Source organism: Acartia tonsa, chromosome 9, assembly GCF_053477335.1.
Source record: "Acartia tonsa isolate MP-2025a chromosome 9, ASM5347733v1, whole genome shotgun sequence".
Classification (NCBI taxonomy): domain Eukaryota; kingdom Metazoa; phylum Arthropoda; class Copepoda; order Calanoida; family Acartiidae; genus Acartia; species Acartia tonsa.
In genome coordinates, this window is record NC_137268.1 from 23,052,384 (window position 1) to 23,075,510 (window position 23,127).

At 33.8% G+C, this 23,127-nt stretch overlaps 1 protein-coding gene across 4 annotated transcripts; it reads right to left on the reverse strand.

The window, feature by feature from the left end:
- Positions 1-1,652: 1,652 nt before the first annotated feature.
- Positions 1,653-23,066, reverse strand: LOC145328543 (protein lifeguard 3-like). 4 transcript variants are annotated; one of them, XM_080172272.1, is made up of 13 exons: positions 21,318-23,066; positions 10,971-11,027; positions 9,713-9,757; positions 9,183-9,267; positions 8,756-8,803; positions 5,443-5,549; positions 4,952-5,031; positions 4,411-4,500; positions 3,810-3,897; positions 3,217-3,316; positions 2,696-2,765; positions 2,332-2,425; positions 1,653-1,774 (listed from the first exon to the last, which is right to left on the reverse strand). In XM_080172272.1, the coding sequence occupies exons 1-13, from the start codon at positions 21,426-21,428 to the stop codon at positions 1,661-1,663; spliced, it is 1,089 nt and encodes a 362-aa protein (XP_080028398.1). In that variant the 5' UTR covers positions 21,429-23,066; the 3' UTR covers positions 1,653-1,660. The 4 variants fall into 4 exon arrangements, with proteins under 4 accessions (XP_080028398.1, XP_080028400.1, XP_080028399.1 ...); XM_080172274.1 differs by lacking the exon at positions 10,971-11,027; XM_080172273.1 differs by lacking the exon at positions 9,713-9,757.
- Between the last annotated feature and the right edge of the window lie 61 nt (positions 23,067-23,127).

The window sequence follows — 23,127 nt, forward strand, 5'->3', positions numbered from 1 at the left end:
AATATAAATAAAATCTACCTATTGTTGAGTATTTTATAATTTGTTTTTCTGCATTTCCAAAAGGGGATGGGGGGAATAAAAATCTAATATTTTTTGCAGCATATGAAAAATGAATCGTATGCAGAATGTACACCACTGCTTTTTTGACTAAATCATAACAAAAATGCATTTGATTTATCAAATACTGAATACCTAAACTTTTAATAAATGAATTTTTGAATTTTCAATATTTTTAATAATTAAAAAATCTTTCCCGAAACTATAGATACCAGCAGAATATTAAATATATAAATACGATAAATTCTAAAGAGTTGTATATTCAGCTGAAGGGGCCGGGGGAGGGGGGAGATAAAAAATAATTTGGAGGGGTAAAAAATGAATAAAATTAAAAATACTGAAAAAAATTTTCCTTTTTCCCCATTTTAGAGAAAAAACAAGCGGGGGAAAAATGAAATAGTTTGCACTCGGGGAAAAAATGAATCTTGTTGAGAATATACACCTCTAAAATTCTATTAGGTGGTATAATAATATCACATATTAAATTTACAGAGAGGTTTCTTATACAAGGAACATAGAAAAGAATCCTGAATGAAAATTAGTAGAAAACAGTATTTGTAATTGACTGGTTTTTTTTCTTTCGATTTTTTTCTTCAGATTTCTTTCTCTGTCCCTATTATTTTTTCAAAAAAAATGTGAGGCAAATTTTGAATATGCAAAAAATCTATTAAACTTGAATATTAAGTTATTTTGATTATATGAGTTATTTTAGACACCGAAGAACTACATGAATAGAAGAACAGATTTTATAAACAAAATCACATTATTAATTTTATTTTTTTGATCAAAAATACAACATAACCGAATCATAGTCCAAAAGATTTCAAAAGGAACGGACTAAAACACACGTAACATTGATTTTCACAACATTAAAACATATATTCCAAACGATTGAAAATATTGTTTTTAGAAATCCAAAAATCAACTTGATTTTTTCACACAACGAATCACTAAAAATGAGTTTATTAAAAATGGGTAAACTTTTATTAACCCATATCTAAATATCCTAAAATATGTTACGTAGGTAGTAAGGGATCTATGATCATTAAAGTTTTGTGCATAATTAATAATATATGAATTGAGGATTTTAAATAAGGATTTTAAAAAATTACATTGGTATAATAGTTTGGATATATTAGTTGAAAAAGGATATTGAATTAGGAATTATTTTATCAGTTTATAGTATTAGATTAGTTCAAAGCAAGGTCCCTTTTTAACTTGGTCCTGTAAAAAATACTTATTTGATAGTGAATAACTATGAAAAAGTTACATTATTAGTCGTTATTTTTTAGTCTACTTTTTTTCAGGAACGTTATACCTAATTAAATTTTGTTTAGAAACAGGAATATACATATACCAATTAAATAAGCTTTTACGTTATGATAAAGTCATATTACAATAGAGATAATTTATGCGACAAAACATGAAATTTCATGGCAAAAAGACATCTGACTTCCAATTTTAACATTTCTATGTAACTAAAGTTGGTCCGTTAACAAACTTTGAATAAAGTCAAGAAATGCATGAAATAGAAAAATCTCACGTTTCACCTAACTTATCCCCGTATCTTAATGAAAGGTTTTGTCTTGAATAACCTTGGAATTTAGTTGTTTGAATTCGAAGCTCCGACAATTTGTAGGATATATAGGAAGAGGTTGATTATGTCCAAGTACAGGTTGAGAGCTGCGAATACGTACTCCTCGGGTGACAGAGAATACTGAAAATAAACAAGTTCCTATTATTCATGAGGATGAAACACTACCATTTAAAAATCATATTCTCTGGAGACCAGGTCTTTTTGAGACATAACTGAGGTAAATTCCTTTAAAAAAAACTTGCCTTACTAAAATTTTAGTGAGGCAAAATTATCCCCTCTAAATTTTTAGTGAGCCTCACTAATTTTAGTAAGGCAAACTGATTTATTGAGGCAATTTTTTTTCCACATCTGCTTAATATTATTTTCTGATACACAACTCCCAAGACCAATCAAGAATATAAGATATTATTAGTGTTAAGTACTTTTGTTTCTTTAAAAAAAAACCTGTATAAGCTTATTTCAATAATTCTTATGGGACAGCAAAGTTTAAGCTGTGTGTCACGTAAAATCTCATATAATATTAAGTTAGAAATGCTAAAGATCTCGGAATTGATTGCATTTTTCAGGTAAGGTTATAAAGATCTCTTGGTGTGGATTTATACCCTTTTTTAATCTACCATGTCCTTTAAAGACTTGGATGTTGCCACTAGTATAAAATACATATTATAATAATATACCTTATGTTTTCCTCCGAGCATAAGCTGTGTGTCATACACAATGTAGAGTGAGAAAATTAAAGCCCCAACTCCGCCGTAAGCAATCATTGTCCACCTTAAAACAGGGATGATTACATGCAATAAAGCAAAGCTTCTTGATTATTTTTTTAAAAATCAGATACAAGAAAATGTGGCAGGGAAAAAGGAGACAATAAATAAATCAGCTGATATTTTTTAGAATTTCACTACTAGCTTTCCTCATTACCTACTCATTCTTGATTTTAAAACTAGTACAGGAAGTTGTATGATGTCATAATTTCTCAAAGGAGCGTTCTTGTTATATCCCCCCCCCCCCCCGTAAAAAAAAATAATATTAATTACTTACTTTGTTTGTGGGAGGAACGCCATGATGAATCCAGCAATTACGAAAATGATCAGCACAGCAAACAGTCCACCTTGCAAAAAAAAAATTACATTTAGAGCACAAAAATATAAAATTTAATCCAGGGCTCGGCAGCCGTGCATCAGCCGCATGTAAGCCTCAATGAAATCGTCATATTATAGTTTTCAAATTCAGCTAGATGTCATTAACTAAACTCATTCCTAAATAGACTGAGTCGCGGCTGCCGAGTCCTGATTTCATCAAAACAAACTATTAGTATAAGGTAGCCATTAAGAAATTGTAGTATTTTGTTGAAAAACAGAAAGATTTATCATATAGTTTACAGTTATATTTTCTCTCAGTTAGATTAAGGGGTCATAAAAAGACAATACAGAAAATGTTAAATTGTTATCCAGTCCTTTTAGAGAAAAACAAGCTTACTCTTTTGTATTAGTACCTCATAAAATTATCGATTGAAAAGTTTAAATCCGAATCGTATTTTGGCCTCGGATTGCCATACTTACCGCCACACATGGTGAAGTCAATCTTTGTCTGGAATGCGAATACTGTGAGGGCAAAAGTGACTCCACAGGTGATTCCCACAGCAATAAGCACTGCTTCAGTCTAAATCAAAATTCTTATTAAAAGTGACAGGATGATTGTCTAGTTGTCTACTTGTATCAAAAGATCTCGCTAACCGCAGGGTCGCTATGGCTCTCCTTTACAGGGGAGATTCATATAATAGGCCCCGAATAGGTTTTTAAAATGCCAAACCACGCTCAACCCCCCATCCTCTCAACCACCTTCTTTAAAGTGCCCCTTGGATGCCTCAAGGGCCACAGCTGCTAGTATTAAATAAAGAAATAAGATACAAACAACCTAAGCTTTAACAAATTTAACACAAACCAAGGCTGATTTATTTTCAATAAAACTATAAAAATTACATTTTGTTGCAATTACGATTAAGTCTAGATTTAGAATTCCTTTCGGATTTTTAACATACGAAAAAAAACAACTTTGAACCCCCCATTTTTTTTTCGTTCCAATAAACCCTTTAGGACTTAGTAGACTGACTAATAAAAATACAAAGTTTCGCCGATTAATAAAAAATACTTACATCATATCTTGATGCCACTATACCCAAAAGAAATCCTTCGCAGAGAGTGAAGAGTCCAAGAATGATAAAGTTCATAGGAGCTTTCCTCCTAGAAATAAAATATCTTAGTACGTAACATACATATAAATATTACAAAGGGGTAGTTGCAAATCCCTTAAACTTAAAAGTGAATCAAAAATTCGTCAAACTTAAAAAGTAAATTCTAACAGACAAACTATCCTAAAAAATTCAACTATTCATAGCTGACTTACGGAGAAATTTTCACACGATAGTAAAATAATTTCTACCCTTTCTCACTAAATTTTGTACACTATCTATTATTTTCCTATTGGCTGTTTTATAGAGTCTGTCTCTTGATTATCTCTATTATGCCAGTATGGTTTCGAAACCGATTAATATCAACTGGATTTGAACCTATTCCAAGCCGTTATTGAAAATCATGTAAGTTTTATTAAATTAAAAGTAACAAGTTTAATACCAGTTTTGTTACCCGGGACTTCGGCCACCCAGGTTGACAAAACTGCTTTTATCTCATAATTTTTTACTTTAATATCCGCGGAAAGCTGTCTATATTACGATGCGAAAAATAACTATTACGTACCTTACACTTTCACAACAGGCCAGAACAATGATACTGACAATGGTGACACCAAGACAGGTGTAGAACGGCCACACGTTGTACATACAGTACCTATTCATATATAAGAAGATTAGTTTCTATGACTACTATACTTGAAAAAAAATATTTCTGTCCTATCACGTAGAGACATACACATTGACACAACCCTCTGAACATCTAGAAATTGTTTTTGGATACTGTAACTTTGAGCAAAAAAATAAATTTCATGAAAATAACAAGTATACATTCTAATACTTTGACAGATAAGACATTCATTATTGCGTTTGAGGCTATGCCCCTTGAGGCCCCTTGGGGCATTTAAGTTAGGGGGAAGGTGGATGGGGGGGGGGGACGACCCAGACTTCTCCCTCGGATTTAGATATAATTGAAAAAAAAGGTAAGTCAATTATTAACAAAACTAGCGGTATCTTATATAAAAACGGCGGCGGGACCGCCGCTCCCACCGTTCATGTACATGGCTATTTGATAATTTATCCGCGCTTCAAAATATTGAAATACTTACTCTCTGACTGGTTGATAGAACATGAGTGTTGCGATTATACCACCAGTTATTAGAAGCTGACACATTAGTATTCCATAAACCTTAAAATATATAAATTAGATTTTCAGATTTTAGACTAAGAACATCCAATTTTCCCATAAGAACAGCTAAGAACTGGTAGACTTACAGTCTTAAAGGCATATAGTGATTTAAATAGAACACACAAAGGAACCTCTTGATCACTGAACTGATACCCCCCCCCCCCCAACACACATCTGATTTTGAAATAAATTGAAAATAAGGGGGGGGGGGGGTGGTAGTTTTTCGTTTATAACTTTAGGACAGGTTAGGTTTGGTTATGTTGAGAACTGTGGCACTGCAGGGTTAGTACACTGCAGGTATAGGCTCCTCAGGGTTAAGGCTCCTCTCAGAGATAAGGCATAAAGGAAAAATTACCCACTTTCACCCTCAATTTATTTCTAAATCAACGGTAAATTAAAAAAAAAGTTTACCTTCCGAATAAACCCGCGACGAACAGCTTTGTCGCCGAAACCGCGGATTTCATCCGCTGGCTCATCACCGCCAACATAGTTGAATCCCTGATCCTTCAACATTCCACCTGGAAAGTTTCAAATTAACAGGATGATTTTAACATGTCACAATCAGGGATAGAAATCCGAATATGTTTATTATGGTAATCCGAAATTCGGAGTTTCTATCCTAATCCTTATAATAAAGTAACAGGGTGTTTGTTTGTCTTTCCCTTTGTACCGAAGGATCTCACTACATGCTGAACTGATCGTGTTCTCCTTAACAAGGTAGCTTCTCATAGGTCCTGGAAAGGTTAATAACTATTTTGAGGGAGGGTACCAACACCCTCCCACGAGAAAAAAATTACCACCATACCCCCCCCCCTCCCCAATTTTTTTTTAAAATCTAAATTTAAAAAAAATAGGTTATGTGATTTAACTCCCCCTCCTCAAGTGCCCCTAAAGGACTTTAGCCGCTAGTATTTAAAATAGAGTTAGATAGTCTACCTGCTCGACATAGCAAAACAAAACAAAACAAAACAAGGATGGCAACATCCATAAGAGCAAAGCTCTTAAATGGTGGAACAAACAAACATTAACACTTGTAGAGTTGTCAAGCTTAAAATTGGCATGTTTTAAACGAACATACAAGTTGCTGCGCTTAATCGTAACTAACTATTTCATGAATCACCATGCCAGAACAGACGGACTGACCCTAATTATAGAAAAGCTTCGCTTTTAATTAAAGTCTTACAAAGTTTAAAAGCGATAGGACTGATATAGTTTTCCTTTACATTATTGCTTATTTTACATCAAAGGAAGGTTTATAACAAATACAATATTGGGTAACTTCTCCCTCAGAGGCCTCTAGAGGCGTAGCCGCTAGTTGAATTATAAAGTAAAAGCACAATAAATGGTTTTAAAAATCTTTAGATATCTTCAAAAACCTACTTAGTAAAGAGATGCTTCACTTATAATAAAAAGTATTATGAAATAGTTTAGACTCTAGATATAGTGAAGCACTTGTAGTGACTAATATGTATATTATATAAACAAAACCTTAAGTATCAACTGATTTCTAAAGACACAAAAAACAAAGAATTACAGAATATATCAGTGAAAATAACTCACCACTGTTTAATGTTATATGTGACTGGTCATTTTTACAATTTCTAATCTTACAGAGCTAAAGAAAGTGAATTGGGTGAATTAATCTACAAACAACCCTAACTAACGCCACAATAATACAAGTTATTAAAACATAATCTCAATCATTGGAATAAGGGGAATGATTAATATATATTCCATTGACGTATCACTGTAACTTTTAGCTTAAATTGAAAATAATAAATATATTTAGTAATTAAACACTTTTAATACCATAAATCAAACTACCTATTACTTTTTATGAAATCTAACAAATCTTATATGACAAAAAATGACCCTATATCACGGCTAAAAGTACATTTGTGGCTAAAGTTTAAAACCTTGTATTTCTAAATTACGTCATAGGTATTGTAGCGTTTAAACAATTTCGCAAAGAAATTTTTAAAGTCTGTCAGAAAGGCCAAGATATTTTAAACAAATATAAAAGACAATTTCCTTTAGGGACCTCTAAAAAGTTCACTTCTTTCTTTCAGCATTTTTTTTCTTTATTGTCGAAAGAGAATATTTGCTATTATGAAATTTTCACAGAATCGATGGAACGTTACTTTTGTTTATAAAACAGGTTTTACTAATATTTGACGTCACACAATGTTTAGTTTACTCGTTTTTCTGATGAAATTTTCTGATACATCATTTTAAAAAGCGTCTTTATTATCGCAGCTGTTTTAAAACAAGTTCTTATTTCTACATATAATATCACTTAACGTACAAGAAAGTCGAATCGGGGGGGGGGGGGGGAGAAGATATCCAATACCTCCCCCCCCCCCCCCCAAGAAAAAATTATAATTATTTGATTTTCTAGGCCAACCCACCTCCAAAAAAAAATTACGCCTATATTTTGGGGAAAGGGCCCCCTCCAGTTTATACTTTATAATACTCCACCCCCTCCCCCCCCCCAAAAAAAATGTCTAAGTAACCCTCTCCCCCCCCCCCCTCCCTAAAAAAAATCTTTTGTTAAACAGTATCAATTTTGTCGTAATCCCCATGGACGGACACATAGGTTATGTTTGAGTAATTAAACTCAAGAGTAAAACCTGAAAAATTAAGATTGAAACTTTGAAATTCATAGTGTCAAGAAATTAAAATACCTACTTACCAATAAAAGTTAAAACAATCACAAACTGTTAACAAATATCTTCCTAATAAATTGCCTTTAACTTTATAACTAGACTAAAATACCTTATCTCTCAAAAATAAAAAAAAAACAAATATTCATTAAAAAATTAAATGTTAAGGGTAGGAAAGTTCTGAAACATTTGCGTAAACCTGGTGTATAGGCTTTATTTTTGGACTGAGAGGATAGGTTATTAGGGATAAAATCATTCTTACATGATGAATTTCCCCCAGATTTAACATTTTTTGGATAGGCCTCCAGGTTTCGGAGCTCCAGGCCTCCAGGTGGTCTCTGTACAGGTAAAAATTTAAAAATAAGATTTTTTTTTGAAGAGTTAGAAGTTAACTTATAAAACAAAATATACTTCTTTTTGATTGTTATTCACATATTTGAAGAAAAAACATAAATATTTTGTCTCATAAGCTGACATCTAACTCTTTAAAAAAAAAAATTTCAGTTTTACCTGTAGAGAGACAGCCTGGAGGCCTGTAGCTCTGGAACCTGGAGGCCTATCCAAAAAATCTTAAATCTGGGGGAAATTCATCATATAAGAATGATTTTATCCCTAATAATCTATCCTCTCAGTCCAAAGATAAAGCCTATACACCAGGTTTACGCAAATGTGTCAGAACTCCCCCCCCCCTTAATATATAGATAAATATGTTAGTAATAATATTAGTAATAACAAGTTTACGTAACAACATAGATTTATTTTCCACTTCAATTTTTAATGGCGAATCATTTCTATAAATAAGTTTTAGCTCTTATCGTTAGTTTGGGCACGTTAGAATTGTTCTAGTGATTTCAAACTATCAAAAAGTCCTGTAACAATAAAGTAGGATCTAGATAGAAAAGTAAGCATTAAACCGTTAATAGAAGGTCCTTATTTAATATTCTACTTAATAGGTTCTAACACAATACAAGTGGGTGGTAATGTTCGTTTGTCCTACCATCTGATTTTTAGCTTCGCTTCTATGTATGTTTTCATCCTTGTTGATAAAACAAAAAACTTACTTTGAGCTCCTGCCACGTTCCCTGGTTGGTTGTAAACTCCAGCGTACGCCTGTTTTTTTAATCATCTTATTTTTTATTGAAACTTTGAATATAGACTCCTAGGGTGTTAATTAAGAGTAGATTTGTAAACTTCTGCTTTCCTTTCAAATAAAGGCATTTTAGCCGCCAAAGCCGCTTGAAATAAAAATATAATATGTTTTGAGTATACAGCTACCTATCAAAGGTCACTTGGTCAAATTTATTCCCAACGGTCACTCGGTTCAAAGCCGAAAGGTCTTTAGATCGAAAGTAACTTGGTTAAAAGTACCCAACCTTTAAATTTTCAAATGCAACTACGTCGTACATATTTCTTTTGACATAAGTACGACACCTGCCAATATCATGCTAAATCTGATTCTGAACAGATAAAAAGGATAAGATAACTATTCCTGTTGTTGAGGGTAGCCGGGTTGCTGGGGGTAGGGTGGCTGCTGTTGGGGAAACCCTCCCTGCACAGGGTAAGGTGGTTGGCCCTGAAATTAAATCAATTTTGATTTAATCAAAAACTATAAGAATAATACTATTGCACTTAAGTAGAAAAAAATAACAAGCAAAGAACAAGTTCATATTTGGAACTTGATTTTTTACATTTCGGTAGAAAATGAAAGTTGTATATGGCAATGAGTGGCGCCTGTTTAGGGCCATATTGACGTGCACATGATATAGCAGAAGTAGAAAGAAACCATTTTTAACGTCTTTAGTTGTGCCAAGATTTGAACCTATTACATTCCCGCGCGACAACGAGCGGACTCGCTTCGTGTTATGCCATAGTTACGAAATAACAACAATTATCAAACGGACAAACGTGTTTATCAAGTGCAAACCAAAAAAATGTCTAAATATTAAGTATTAGAAAATAATAACAGAAAGGACACAAAAAATTTTGAAATTGAAAATCAAAACTGAAAAATAAATAACCTGAAAATCATAAGCAGGTGGGGGTCCAGAATAAAATCCACCAACCTGTACACAAAATTAAAAATATAAAAAGAAATAAAAAAAATTGGCAATAGGATGGGAACCAAAAGTTAACACTCAAAGAAAGATATTTTATTCGAAAAACAACATATTTTCCTCAATATTTTTGCCATATAAAAAAAATAATTTAAAAATCTCATTGAAATGATAAAAACTTTTTGATTTATAAAAGGTACTAAACAAGTTAATTTTATCAGCCTTTTACCTTCCTATTACCAAAAGAAAAAAGGGGGAAAAATGTAAAAGGGAACTATCCACGAACAAGAGCAAGTGATTCTAAGCACCTTTCAGCATTGATTCATAGTATTTTTTTAGTGAATATACTAGGTTTATGCTTAATATTTGGTTTATCGACTAAAAAGTTAGGTTTCACCAAAAAATCTTTGAGAAGTAAAGCATTTTTTGGTCCAATATTATCAAATGTTTTGATGAGTTCAGACTGTTCTTTAAAAGCTTTTTACACAAAAGTGTATTATTTTGATTGGTTGGTAACTTGTAAAATTGTAAACAGTTTAATTAAAGTACTTTTGCAATTTACATTTCAAAGTTTTTTTCATATAAAACCATGGAAAAATCCAACTTTTTAGTTGATAAACCAAATATTAAACATAAACCCAGTATATTCACTAAAAAAGTACTATGAGTAAATGCTGAAAGGTGCTTAGAATCACTTGCTCTCGTTCGTAGATAGTTCCCTTTTAAAGAAACGAAAAGTTAAATAAAATTATTTAAAAATATTAACAAAAAAAAATTTCATAAATAACCTATAGGTACATCAAGAAAACACAACAAAACAAAAACAAGCCAAAATATTCTAGTGGGGTGCAGTTTTAACATGCAATAAAAGCAGATTTTCATTAATCTATTTAAGATTATGAGAATAGGACAATTTTCCTTGTAAGCAAATTGTAAAAATGAACATAAAAGCAAAGAATTGAAATATTTTCTTAAATTAGAAACAATGGGGCAGGGAATATCCCTGCAATGGGGTAATATTACTGTTCTTCAAAATCTTAGAATATTCAGTGTTAATGCTTAAAAGAAAAATTGTCAAGTTCACTAGCCATATAATTAGCAGGGATGACAAGCTCAGTATGGTTTAGATTTATTTTAAAGACAAACATAGTAATATAAGATTGAGTAAAAAACTTCCTGAGATTGTTATTCCTTGATTTATCAGTAGAGTTATAGTTAGTACCTGCTGCTGCTGTGGGTAGGGAGAATACCCTTGGGTTGGAGGATAATAGACACTTGCCTAATAGTAGTAATAAGTAAAAATGCGCAAATTTTTTCCTCAAAATTATAAAGTACTAATCTTGAAAGTAATGTCTACCTTTATCTAAAATTTGTATTATGACGTTATTTTTAAGAAATGTTAGTAATAGCAAGATTGGAAAGAATAAAGAAAAATCTTGGGTTAAATTAAAAGTAGGTAGGGTAGTGCGGGGTTAAGGCGGTCATCGGGTCAATTCCGGTCAAACGACCAACTTTTTTAAAACCGTTTTTTACAGGTGTTCTAAACGTTTGCGAGAGATCTTCAGAAAAGCAAAATTGTAGTTTATTGCCTATACTTTCATTTCTTACTTCAGCAAATTTTTATCAGATCACTCCTTCTATGATTTTTTTGCCCTCAAAAAGTTGCAAAAAATTTGCAAAAAAAAAATTTCAAAATAGGCCATGTTCAATCTAAAATTGTGAAAAAATGGTAAGTCCTATCGACCCCCAGGTTTTTGTAAAATGAAAGATATGGCATTCATTTATCGTTTGCAATTGGAGGCGTTGTTTTAACTTGATTTTTTCATAATTTTTTTTTCGTCTAAAAAAAAATGGTCTATTCCAGTCACTTTTTTTACTTTTTTTTATTACTGTATTTATCTATAATACAAAGTAGAACGATGTCTGTCTGTCTGTCTGTCCGTCTGTCCGTCTGTCTGTCCGTCTGAAGCTTAAGATCTCAGTAACCACTGAACCGATTGGGCTCTACTCTTCAGGGAATATACCTACTGGTCCTGTTATGGTTTTAAGCTATTTTCTTGGGGGGTGGGACACCCCCAACCCCCCCAAAAAATGAAAAATACCACCCCCAAAAATTTTTTTTTTTAATTTTTCTTTTTAAATCTAAAATACGAAAAATTAGGTTGATCAAACCTCTTGGGGCACAGCCCCTAGAGGCTAGGGGCGAAGCCGCTAGTAACTGTATAATACCCTAATGTTTAATTTAGGTGATCTGGAAGCATAAACAACCTAAATGCATGACCTAAGCTTTAATCATTGCCTTGCCTGTTGTGTGATGTACATTACTAGTCATTTTACTGCTTGTATTATGTCATGTTTTGTTGCCTAAGCTTTTCAATTTGTAAAGACATTAAAAATTTTTCAGACACATTTTTATAGTAATGGGAAGAGTCTATCACCCAAAGGAACGCCTTAAATATTTGCCTGAAGATGTATCAGCTGCATTGGCTCATGTAAGAAGGGGTATGTCTATTAGAAAGACCGCTAGAAGATTTAAAATTCCATATGAAACCCTTGCATCTTTTTCGTATAAGAGGGTGTTCGCGATTTTTGCACGGTTTGGATTTTTTATGTCAAATCGGCTAGGATTAAGCTAGAAAGGTGTTTAAGGTGTCTATAGAAAGCTCTTTGCATGTCCTAACAAAAACTCCCCAGGATATGGGTTCTATCTCCAAGATTTAGAGTACATATTCAAGATTTTGCATTTTCAAAATTCCTGTTGCATAAAATGTGTTGAAATATTAGAGTTAGACCCCATATCATTTCGAGTTAATTGTCAGGCATGTAATTTTGCATCTTTAGACACCTTAACCACCCTTGTAGGTCAATCCTAGCCAATTTGAGACAAGAAAAAATGTATCAAAAATGTATCAATTTTTAAAATTAAAAATTTTTTGGGAAAAAATCACTTTTTTCAAGAAATTCCAAGACCTGCGAATCAGAAATTGCCTCTAATTTATGTATAAAGCTCAAAAAAACCTTATCATCTATAATACAAAGTAGCTTGATGTCTGTCCGTCTGTCCGTCTGTCCGTCTGTCTGTCTGAAGCTTAAGATCTCGGTAACCACTGAACCGATTGGATTCTACTCTTCAGGGTATATACCTATCGGTCCTGTGGTGGTTTTAAGCTATTTTCTTGGGGGGTGGGACACCCCCAACCCCCCCAAAAATGAAAATTTACCCCCCTCCCAAAAAATTCTCCTGGTGCTGGTGGTGCAGCTGGTGCTGCTGGTGCAGCTGGTGCTGCTGGTGCAGAAAATTATTTTTTTTCTTGGGGCAAAGCCCCTAGAGGCTAGGGGCGAAGCCGCTAGTATAATAAAAAGTATGATTTTTTTTTTTTAAAGTTTGCATGAAAAAAATTGATGTTTTTTTTTCAATTTTACCGACTTTTTTTAAAATGGGGAAAATGTTGTCAAAAAATTGTCTGATCTGCATGCGACTAGTACCGTTAGAAAGCTAATGACCTCAGCTTTCTACTCATAGTTTAAAATGTTAAAAAAAAATATTTTAAGGGGGTGTTCCACCCCCCCAAAGTCAACTGACCGAAATATCCCCACCGGTGGGGTTATTCCGGTAAAGGCCAACCGCCGCCCTTTAAACCGATTTTTGACCGACTTCTAGTTGCGAGATCTTAATGGGACCAAGACAGGCTTCTTCGTTATTGCCATATCGTTCATTTGTACTCTTAAAAACCGGAAAAAGTTTTTGGGAAGTATGTTTTTTTTCAAGTTGAAGCAAAAAATTGACCGGAATTACCCCGCACTACCCTACATAAAATAAGGAGTAAATATTTTCTAAAAGAAGAAGAATTTAAAGTATGAAAATATATCAATTGATAAAAAAAAACTAGAGGGATGGGGGAACAAACAAGGAGGTTGGAAAATATACGATCCTGACCTCCTCTTTCTGCCCCCTTTGAATACAGAGCCTATGATGCTAGGGGCATTGCCGGTAGTTTTTCATATACAAACACAGGGGTGTATATTCTGCACAAGATTTTTTTCCCCTGCTACAATTTTTTATATTTTTTTTCCCCCCCTAGTTTTTTCTCACCAAGTAGGGGGAAAATGGAAAAAAATATTTAAAGAACTCTATATTTTATTTATTTTATCCCTCACACCAAGTTTTTTTCACCAAGGAGGATGGGGAAATGGAAAAAATATTTTCAGTTTTCTTAATTTTTACATTTTTCCCCCCTCCAACCAAGGGGGGGGGGGGGGGAAGTTCTGCCACTTTCGCGTAAACAGTGTGCAGTGGACTAGGTATTGATTTTAGATTATAGGTTATTTAGGATAAAAGTTTACTTTTGGGTATTAGTTCACGTATATTTAATAATTTTTTGAATAGGTCTCCAGGTTCAGGTGCTGCAGGCTGGAAGGTCGTTTCTGGACAGGTAAAAAAATTAAAAATTTTTTGTTTGAAGAGTTATAGAGCAACTTATAAAACAAAATATGCTTCTTTTTGAATGTTATTAACATATCTGCAGAAAAAATTAAATTCGGCCTCCAGGTTCAGGTGCTGCAGGCCTCCAGGTACACTCTGGACAGGTAAAAATTTAAAAAAATTATTTGAAGAGTTAGAGGTACACTTATTAAACCAAATATGCATCTTTTTGAATGTTATTACCATGTTAGAAGAAAAAATGACAATCGGCCTCCAGGTTCAGGTGCTGCAGGCCTCCAGGTACACTCTGGACAGGTAAAAATTAAGTTTTCTTATTTGAAGAGTTAGAGGTACACTTATTTAACCAAATATGCATCTTTATGGATGTTATCATCATATTTGCAGAAAAATTTAAAATCGGCCTCCAGGTTCAGGTGCTGCAGGCCTCCAGGTACACTCTGGACAGGTAAAAATTAAAATTTCTTATTTGAAGAGTTTGATGTACACTTATTTAACCAAATATGCATCTTTTTGGATGTTATTACCATATTTGAAGAAAAAATGACAATCGGCCTCCAGGTTCAGGTGCTGCAGGCCTCCAGGTACACTCTGGACAGGTAGAAATTAAAATTTCGTATTTGAAGAGTTAGAGATACACTTATAAAACAAAATATGCATCTTTTTGGATGTTATTACCATATTTGAAGGTAAATTGACAATCGGCCTCCAGGTTCAGGTGCTGCAGGCCTCCAGGTACACTCTGGACAGGTAAAAATTTAAATTTCTTATTTAAAGAGTTAGATATACACTTATTAAACCAAATATGCAACTTATTGGATGTTATTACCATATTTGAAGGTAAATTGACAATCAGCCTCCAGGTTCAGGTGCTGCAGGCCTCCAGGTACACTCTGGACAGGCAGTTATAATATTTTTTGATACTTTTTGATTTGGACACCTTACCTGGATCCTGGTGACCACTGGTGACTGCTTGTGGCCGCTGGCAAGGTAAATTCCAATAAAGGTAATATTTGATATTAGAGGAAAGGTTTCTAAATAGAAAATTATTAAAATATAATAATATGACAAAATTTATTAAGTAAGTCTTCTATTTTTGTTCCAGGCAGGCTCTAGGTAGCCTCCAGGAGCCTGCTGGACAGGTTTAAAAAATCAATTTTATAATTTGTTTTATTTAGATGAAAGGTTTGAGTTGTGCTCCAGATAGGGTCAAGGTGGCCTCCAGGAGCCAGCTAGATAGATCTGTATTTATTACTTTTTGTTTATGTATGGTTTTCCACACATATGCAAAATATAATTCTGTCTAAGATATAATATTACAGATACTCAGAATGGGGAATGCAATTTCAATAGGATTCAGATTATAAAGTATAGATGCTAGTGAAATAATTTTAAAATTACTACTGAGAGAGGTTAATTTTATCCAGATGTCATTCAGAGCTACAGATTCTCCATCCAGGTTAGTAAAATATAAAGAAATTCTTAGATTGTATATTCAATTCCTGACACTTTCTGGCAAAAATTGTATTTATTTTTATATTCTATATTTGTTAAAAGTTCCTCTGATATTCTAAATTAAAAAGTATTAAAAAATATTTTATCTGCCTGTCCAGAGTTGACCTGGAGGCCTCCAGTACCTGAACCTGGAGGCTGATTGTCAAATTATCTTCAAATATGATAATAACATCCAAAAACACGCATATTTGGATTAATAAGTGTACCTCTAACTCCTCAAATAAGAAATTTTAATTTTTACCTGTCCAGAGTGTACCTGGAGGCATGCAGCACCTGAAACTAGAGTCCAATTTGAATTTTTTCTGTAAATATGATAATAACATCCAAAAAGATGCATATTTGGTTTTATAAGTGTACCTGTAACCCTTTAAATAATTTTTTCTAATTTTTACCTGTCTAGAATGGATCTGGAGGCCTGCAGCACCTGTACCTGGAGGCCGAATATCAATTTACCTTCAAATATGATAATAACATCCAAAAATACGCATATTTGGTTTAATAAGTTTACCTCTAACTCTTTAAATAATTTTTTTTAAAATTTTTACCTGTCCAGAATGTACCTGGAGGCCTGCAGCACCTGAACCTGGAGGCCGATTGTCAATTCACCTTCAAATATGGTAATAACATCCAAAAAGATGCATATTTTGTTTTATAAGTGTACCTCCAACTCTTCAAATAAGAAATTTTGATTTTTACCTGTCCAGAGTGTACCTGGAGGCCTGCAGCACCTGAACCTGGAGGCCGATTGTCATTTTTTCTTCAAATATGGTAATAACATCCAAAAAGATGCATATTTGGTTAAATAAGTGTACATCAAACTCTTCAAATAAGAAATTTTAATTTTTACCTGTCCAGAGTGTACCTGGAGGCCTGCAGCACCTGAACCTGGAGGCCGATTTTAAATTTTTCTGCAAATATGATGATAACATCCATAAAGATGCATATTTGGTTAAATAAGTGTACCTCTAACTCTTCAAATAAGAAAACTTAATTTTTACCTGTCCAGAGTGTACCTGGAGGCCTGCAGCACCTGAACCTGGAGGCCGATTGTCATTTTTTCTTCTAACATGGTAATAACATTCAAAAAGATGCATATTTGGTTTAATAAGTGTACCTCTAACTCTAATAATTTTTTTAAATTTTTACCTGTCCAGAGTGTACCTGGAGGCCTGCAGCACCTGAACCTGGAGGCCGAATTTAATTTTTTCTGCAGATATGTTAATAACATTCAAAAAGAAGCATATTTTGTTTTATAAGTTGCTCTATAACTCTTCAAACAAAAAATTTTTAATTTTTTTACCTGTCCAGAAACGACCTTCCAGCCTGCAGCACCTGAACCTGGAGACCTATTCAAAAAATTATTAAATATACGTGAACTAATACCCAAAAGTAAACTTTTATCCTAAATAACCTATAATCTAAAATCAATACCTAGTCCACTGCACACTGTTTACGCGAAAGTGGCAGAACTTCCCCCCCCCCCCTTATTTTTTATTCCCCCCTCCACCCCCCTGAGCCGGGGATCCCATGTAGAATATACACCCCTGTACAAACACTATTAAGGTATATCTTTTTAATTAAAATGCTAATTAGTCTTAAATCAACATTATTTAAAATATTTAAACAAGGGGGGGGGAAGTTTTGCCACTTTCGCTTACTCCGTGATTATTGGGCTAGGTATTAAAGTTAGACTATAGGTTATTTGGGATAAAAGTTTACTTTTGGGTAGTAGCTCACGTATTTTTAATCATTTTTTGGATAACCCCACCCCCTAGCCCCCCGGGGCTCAAAAACCCCCTAAAAATGAACCTAACCTTAATTTTCTCAGGAACAATTTGACCAATTGAGATGATTTTTTAAACTTAAGCTTTTATGCTTATTCTAACTTCTAGTTTAGAAGTCACCCCCCTGACGCCAACCCCTAGCCCTCCGGGGCTCCAAAAAACCCTAAAAATGAACCTAACCCTAATTTTCTCAGGAACCATTTGACCAATAGAGATGATTTTTTAAACTTAAGCTTTTATGCTTATAAACTAACTTCTAGTTTAGAAGTCACCCCCCTGCCGCCAACCCCCAGCCCTCCGGGGCTCCAAAAAACCCTAAAAATGAACCTAACCTTAATTTTCTTAGGAACCATTTGACCAATAGAGATGATTTTTTAAACTTAAGCTTTTATGCTTATAAACTAACTTCTAGCTTAGAAGTCACCCCCCTGCCGCCAACACCTAGCCCTCCGGGGCTCCAAAAAACCCTAAAAATGAACCTAACCTTAATTTCTCAGAAACCATTTGACCAATAGACATGATTTTTTAAACTTAAGCTTTTATGCTTATAAACTAACTTCTAGTTTAGAAGTCACCCCCCTGCCGCCAACTCCTAGGACTCCGGGGCTCCAAAAAACCCTAAATATGAACCTAACCTTAATTTTCTCAGGAACCATTTGACCAATAGAGATGAATTTTAAAACTTAAGCCTTTATGCTTATAAACTAACTTCTAGTTTAGAAGTCATCCCCCTGCCTACAACCCCTAGCCCTCCGGGGCTCCAAAAAACCCTAAAAATGAACCTAACCTTAATTTTCTCAGGAACCACTTGACTAATAGAGATGATTTCTGAAACTTAAGCTTTTATGGTTATAAACTTACTTTAAGTTAGAAGTCACCGCCAACCTCTAGCCCCCCGGGGCTCAAAAAAACCCTAAAAATGAACCTAACCTTAATTAAAATTTCTTATTTGAAGAGTTAGAGGTACATTTATTAAACCAAATATGCTTATTTTTGGATGTTATTGACATATCTGCTGAAAAAATTAGAATCGGCCTTCAGGTTCAGGTGCTGCAGGCCTCCAGGTCCACTCTCGACAGGTGAAAATTAAAATTTCTGATTTGAAGAGTTAGAGGTACACTTATTTAACCAAACATGCTTCTTTTGGATGTTATTGACATATCTGCTGAAAAAGTTTTAAATCGGCCTCCTAACATACTTGAAGCTAAAATTTAAATCGGCCTCTAAGTTCAGGTGCTGCAGGTCTCCAGGTCCACTCCTGAGACAAGTAAAAATTAAAATTTCTTATTTGAAGAGTTAGAGGGCAACTTATAAAACAGAATATGGATCTTTTGGCTGTTATTACTATTTCTGGAGAAAAATATTAATTTGGCTCCAAGTTCAGATATTCACCTGGCCAGCTGCAACCAGCGGTCACCAAGACGCAGGTAAAAGTGTCCATATCAAAAAGTATCAATGAATATGATACCTAACATGTTTTTAAAAACTGAGAAAAAAAACAGCGAAAATATCTGAAAATACCCCCAAAAAGCCATCTAGAAGCCTGCAGTACCTGGAGGCCGATTTTATTTTTTCTTTAAATATGGTAATATTATCCAACAAGATGCTTATTTTCTTGGGAATTGACCTCTAACTCTTAAATTAAGAATCTAAATTTTTTCATGTCTAGAGTTGAACTGGCGGCCTGTAGCTCCTGAACTTGGAGGCCGATTTAAATTTTTATCTTCAAGTATGTTATTAACATCAAAAACAATGCATGGTTTGTTTTATAAGTTAACCTCCAAATAAGAAAATTTATTTTTACCTATCCAGTGTCCACCTGGAGGCCTGTAGGACCCGAACCTGGAGGCCGATTTTAATTTTTTCAGCAGATATGTCAATAACATCCAAAAAGAAGAATATTTGGTTAAATAAGTGTACCTCTAACTCTTCAAATCAGAAATTTTAATTTTCACCTGTCGAGAGTGGACCTGGAGGCCTGCAGCACCTGAACCTGGAGGCCGATTCTAATTTTTTCATCAGATATGTCAATAAAATCCAAAAAGTAGCATATTTGTTTAAATAAGTGTACCTCTAACTCTTCAAATAAGAAATTTTAATTTTTACCTGTCTCCAGAGGGGACCTGGAGGCCTGCAGCACCTGAACCTGGAGGCCGATTCTAATTTTTTCAGCAGATATGTCAATAACATCCAAAAAGATGCATATTTGGTTTAATAAGTGTACCTCTAACTCTTCAAATAAGAAATTTTAATTTTACCTGTCTCCAGAGTGGACCTGGAGGCCTGCAGCACCTGAACCTGGAAGCCGATTCTAATTTTTTTCAGCAAATATATCAATAACATCCAAAAATAAGCATATTTGGTTTAATAAATGTACCTCTAACTCTTCAAATAAGAAATTTTAATTAAGGTTAGGTTCATTTTTAGGTTTTTTTGAGCCCCGGGGGGCTAGAGGTTGGTGGCAGGGGGCTTCTTCTAAACTTAAAGTTAGTTTATAACCATAAAAGCTTAAGTTTCAGAAATCATCTCTTATTAGTCAAGTGGTTCCTGAGAAAATTAAGGTTAGGTTCATTTTTAGGTTTTTTTTGGAGCCCCAGAGGGCTAGGGGTTGGCGGCAGGGGGATGACTTCTAAACTAGAAGTTAGTTTATAAGCATAAAAGCTTAAGTTTTAAAAATCATCTCTATTGGTTAAATGGTTCCTGAGAAAATTAAGGTTAGGTTCATATTTAGGTTTTTTGGAGCCCCGGAGGACTAAGGGTTGGTGGCAGGGGGGTGACTTCTTAACTAGAAGTTAGTTTATAAGCATAAAAGCTTAAGTTTAAAAAATCATCTCTATTGGTCAAATGGTTCCTGAGAAAATTAAGGTTAGGTTCATTTTTAGGGTTTTTTGGAGCCCCGGAGGGCTGGGGGTTGGCGGCAGGGGGGTGACTTCTAAACTAGAAGTTAGTTTATAAGCATAAAAGCTTAAGTTTAAAAAATCATCTCTATTGGTCAAATGGTTCCTGAGAAAATTAAGGTTAGGTTCATTTTTAGGGTTTTTTGGAGCCCCGGAGGGCTAGGGGTTGGCGGCAGGGGGGTGACTTCTAAACTAGAAGGTAGTTTATAAGCATAAAAGCTTAAGTTTAAAAAATCATCTCAATTGGTCAAATTGTTCCTGAGAAAATTAAGGTTAGGTTCATTTTAAGGGGGTTTTTGAGCCCCGGGGGGCTAGGGGGTGGGGTTATCCAAAAAGTGATTAAAAATACGTGAGCTACTACCCAAAAGTAAACTTTTATCCCAAATAACCTATAGTCTAACTTTAATACCTAGCCCAATAATCACGGAGTAAGCGAAAGTGGCAAAACTTCCCCCCCCCCTTAATTCTCTAAATGAAGCTACTTAAAAAAGATTTAGTTAGTATTATAATTCATGCTTTTAATAAGTTAACTACAACTATAAGAATAATTAGGATTATTATATGAAGGGTGGTAGGTAATCCTCACTAAGAATACTTAATCTGGATTGGAGATATCGTAATTAGAGATAAAGATTGAGATAATAGAGAGAAAAGGAAGTAGCAGGTTTCGTCGTATTTTCACAGTAGCTTTTCTCCAATTTCTAGCCCCTGTTGGTGGCTCTACTACTGTGAAATACGACGAAACCCGCTACTTCGTGTTCTTTCCATGATCCAAGGTTGTTAATAAAAATTGGCGTTTTTTAGATAATTTTATTTTGCATTGAATTTGATATCAGGCAAGTTTTTAAAATTCTAAGGCAATGCAAGCCTCCTTGCCTTTATTCCAGAACTACGTTATCTCTACAATCCCCCTAAACGAAATATTGAACTACCTGAGGGACAGGGTCAGCAGGATATGGAGGGGGCTGCTCCTTGTTCATTTTGAAATGATTTTCTTGTTCTGAAACAAAATAAATTTTCAAACATAAATACCAAAGATGCATTGTTAATATGCATTGGAAGTTAAAGAGAATTTTTTTATATCAAAATGAGCTACAAAAAAATAACATATAAAATTTCTTTTTAAATATTAGAATTTAAATCACAATTTCTTATTACTTAAATAATGCCCTTAAATTTTTAGTAGGTCAAAAATTGGAAGTTTTTTTAGTTTTAGGATTCTTTACTTTCAATCAAAAATAAAAATACATGAATTTTATATACCTATTCAGCGAAATGAAAAACTTTTGCTTTTAGTTTTGCAAAATAAGAAATCATGGATAACATTTTACTGTTCTTTTCAAAAAGTTTGATTAAAAAATTATCACAAATATGGCATAAAAATTTAGTATAAAAATATCACAATATTGGCCAATTACCAACACATCAGTTGTTTAAGGTGTGGAAACTATTTGTTTGAAGTGTACATTTTAGTATAAAATCAAAATATTTTGTAAACTAAGGCATGTACCTAGTAGGTATACGAGACTAACTAGTTAGCGAGATTTCAGCATATAAAATGGAAGAGAGAGTAAGCGTAAATTATAGATCAGTCATTTCGTGAATTACAAAAATAAGTAGGCAACAACTTGAAGGTATTTTGAATAATTTCAACATCATATATGGGTGTAATACATACAGGGGTGTGATCCTACCGTCCAAGTTGTATTCTCCCCACCCCCCCACAACACCTATCTCTAATTCGAATAAGGGGGGGGGGGGTCGGATTACTAAAACACAAACCCCTGGATGTCAGTGTAGCATGTTTAAAACGAGTTTTCATCACATAAAATGGAAGAGAGAGTTAGCGTGAATCACATTACAAGATCAGGTTTTTCTGTGAATTACAAGAAAAGTAACATTTAGAATAGGTACATTTAGAATAATTTCACAATCATAAAGATTTCCAGGGCGAGGGGTGGGGGTTTACCACTCTCAAACTATGAAATCAATCATTTTGCGATGGAAAATAATAAAATGCGGTTTCTCGAAGTCGTACGCAATGTTGGAAGGGTGACGGTAATTTCAGATCTCAGTTTTCGCGATTTGATTTACTTATTTTCTCTTTAAGATAAAAGCGATGCTTACATGATTATTTAATTCGCTATGATATAAAGATGAATTTTTCTCAAATCGCGAAATCTGGAATCTGAAATTTGCGTTACCCTTCTAAAATTGAGTATGACCGCGTACGACGTCGAGAAACGGAATTATAATAGGTTCTTTCAATCCGTTTTACCCCCTTAAAATCATAAAAAAAACACATTAGATTACTCCCCCTTATAAATTTCAAACCCTTCATTTCATCCCACTAAAAGAAATACCTAAGCTTGGACGTCTTTAATTATGAAGAGAGGGTAGCGTTTGGGGAATTACAAAAAAATGAAATATTTAGGTAGATATTTATAATTATTTCAACATCATATATGGGTAAATAACAATAAAAATATGTATTCTTGTTCCGTACGCGACCGTAAAAATAGTAATTATCAACGAATTTGGAATTGCTTAACTGGGTCTATAGTTGCAAGAAAACATGTATATAAAATTTTTTTTGCAAATGGCCTAAAATAAATTACTTTTGTCGATCCTACAAAAAACCTTTTTAGTACAAAAATTTAGTTTTACTTAATTAACAGAAGTAAAAATTATGTTCATAATGAAATAAAGCCAACATTATTTTAACAAGGACAATAATGTTCA

Coding starts and splice junctions, on each gene's coding strand:
- LOC145328543 (XM_080172272.1), bottom strand. CDS start 21,428: ATGCATCTTTGGTATTTATGTTTGAAAATTTATTTTGTTTCAGAACAA. Junction 3,317..3,809: donor TAGTGGCATCAAGATATGAT/GTAAGTATTTTT, acceptor ATTTTGATTTAG/ACTGAAGCAGTGCTTATTGC. Junction 2,766..3,216: donor TGACTTCACCATGTGTGGCG/GTAAGTATGGCA, acceptor TTTTTTTGCAAG/GTGGACTGTTTGCTGTGCTG.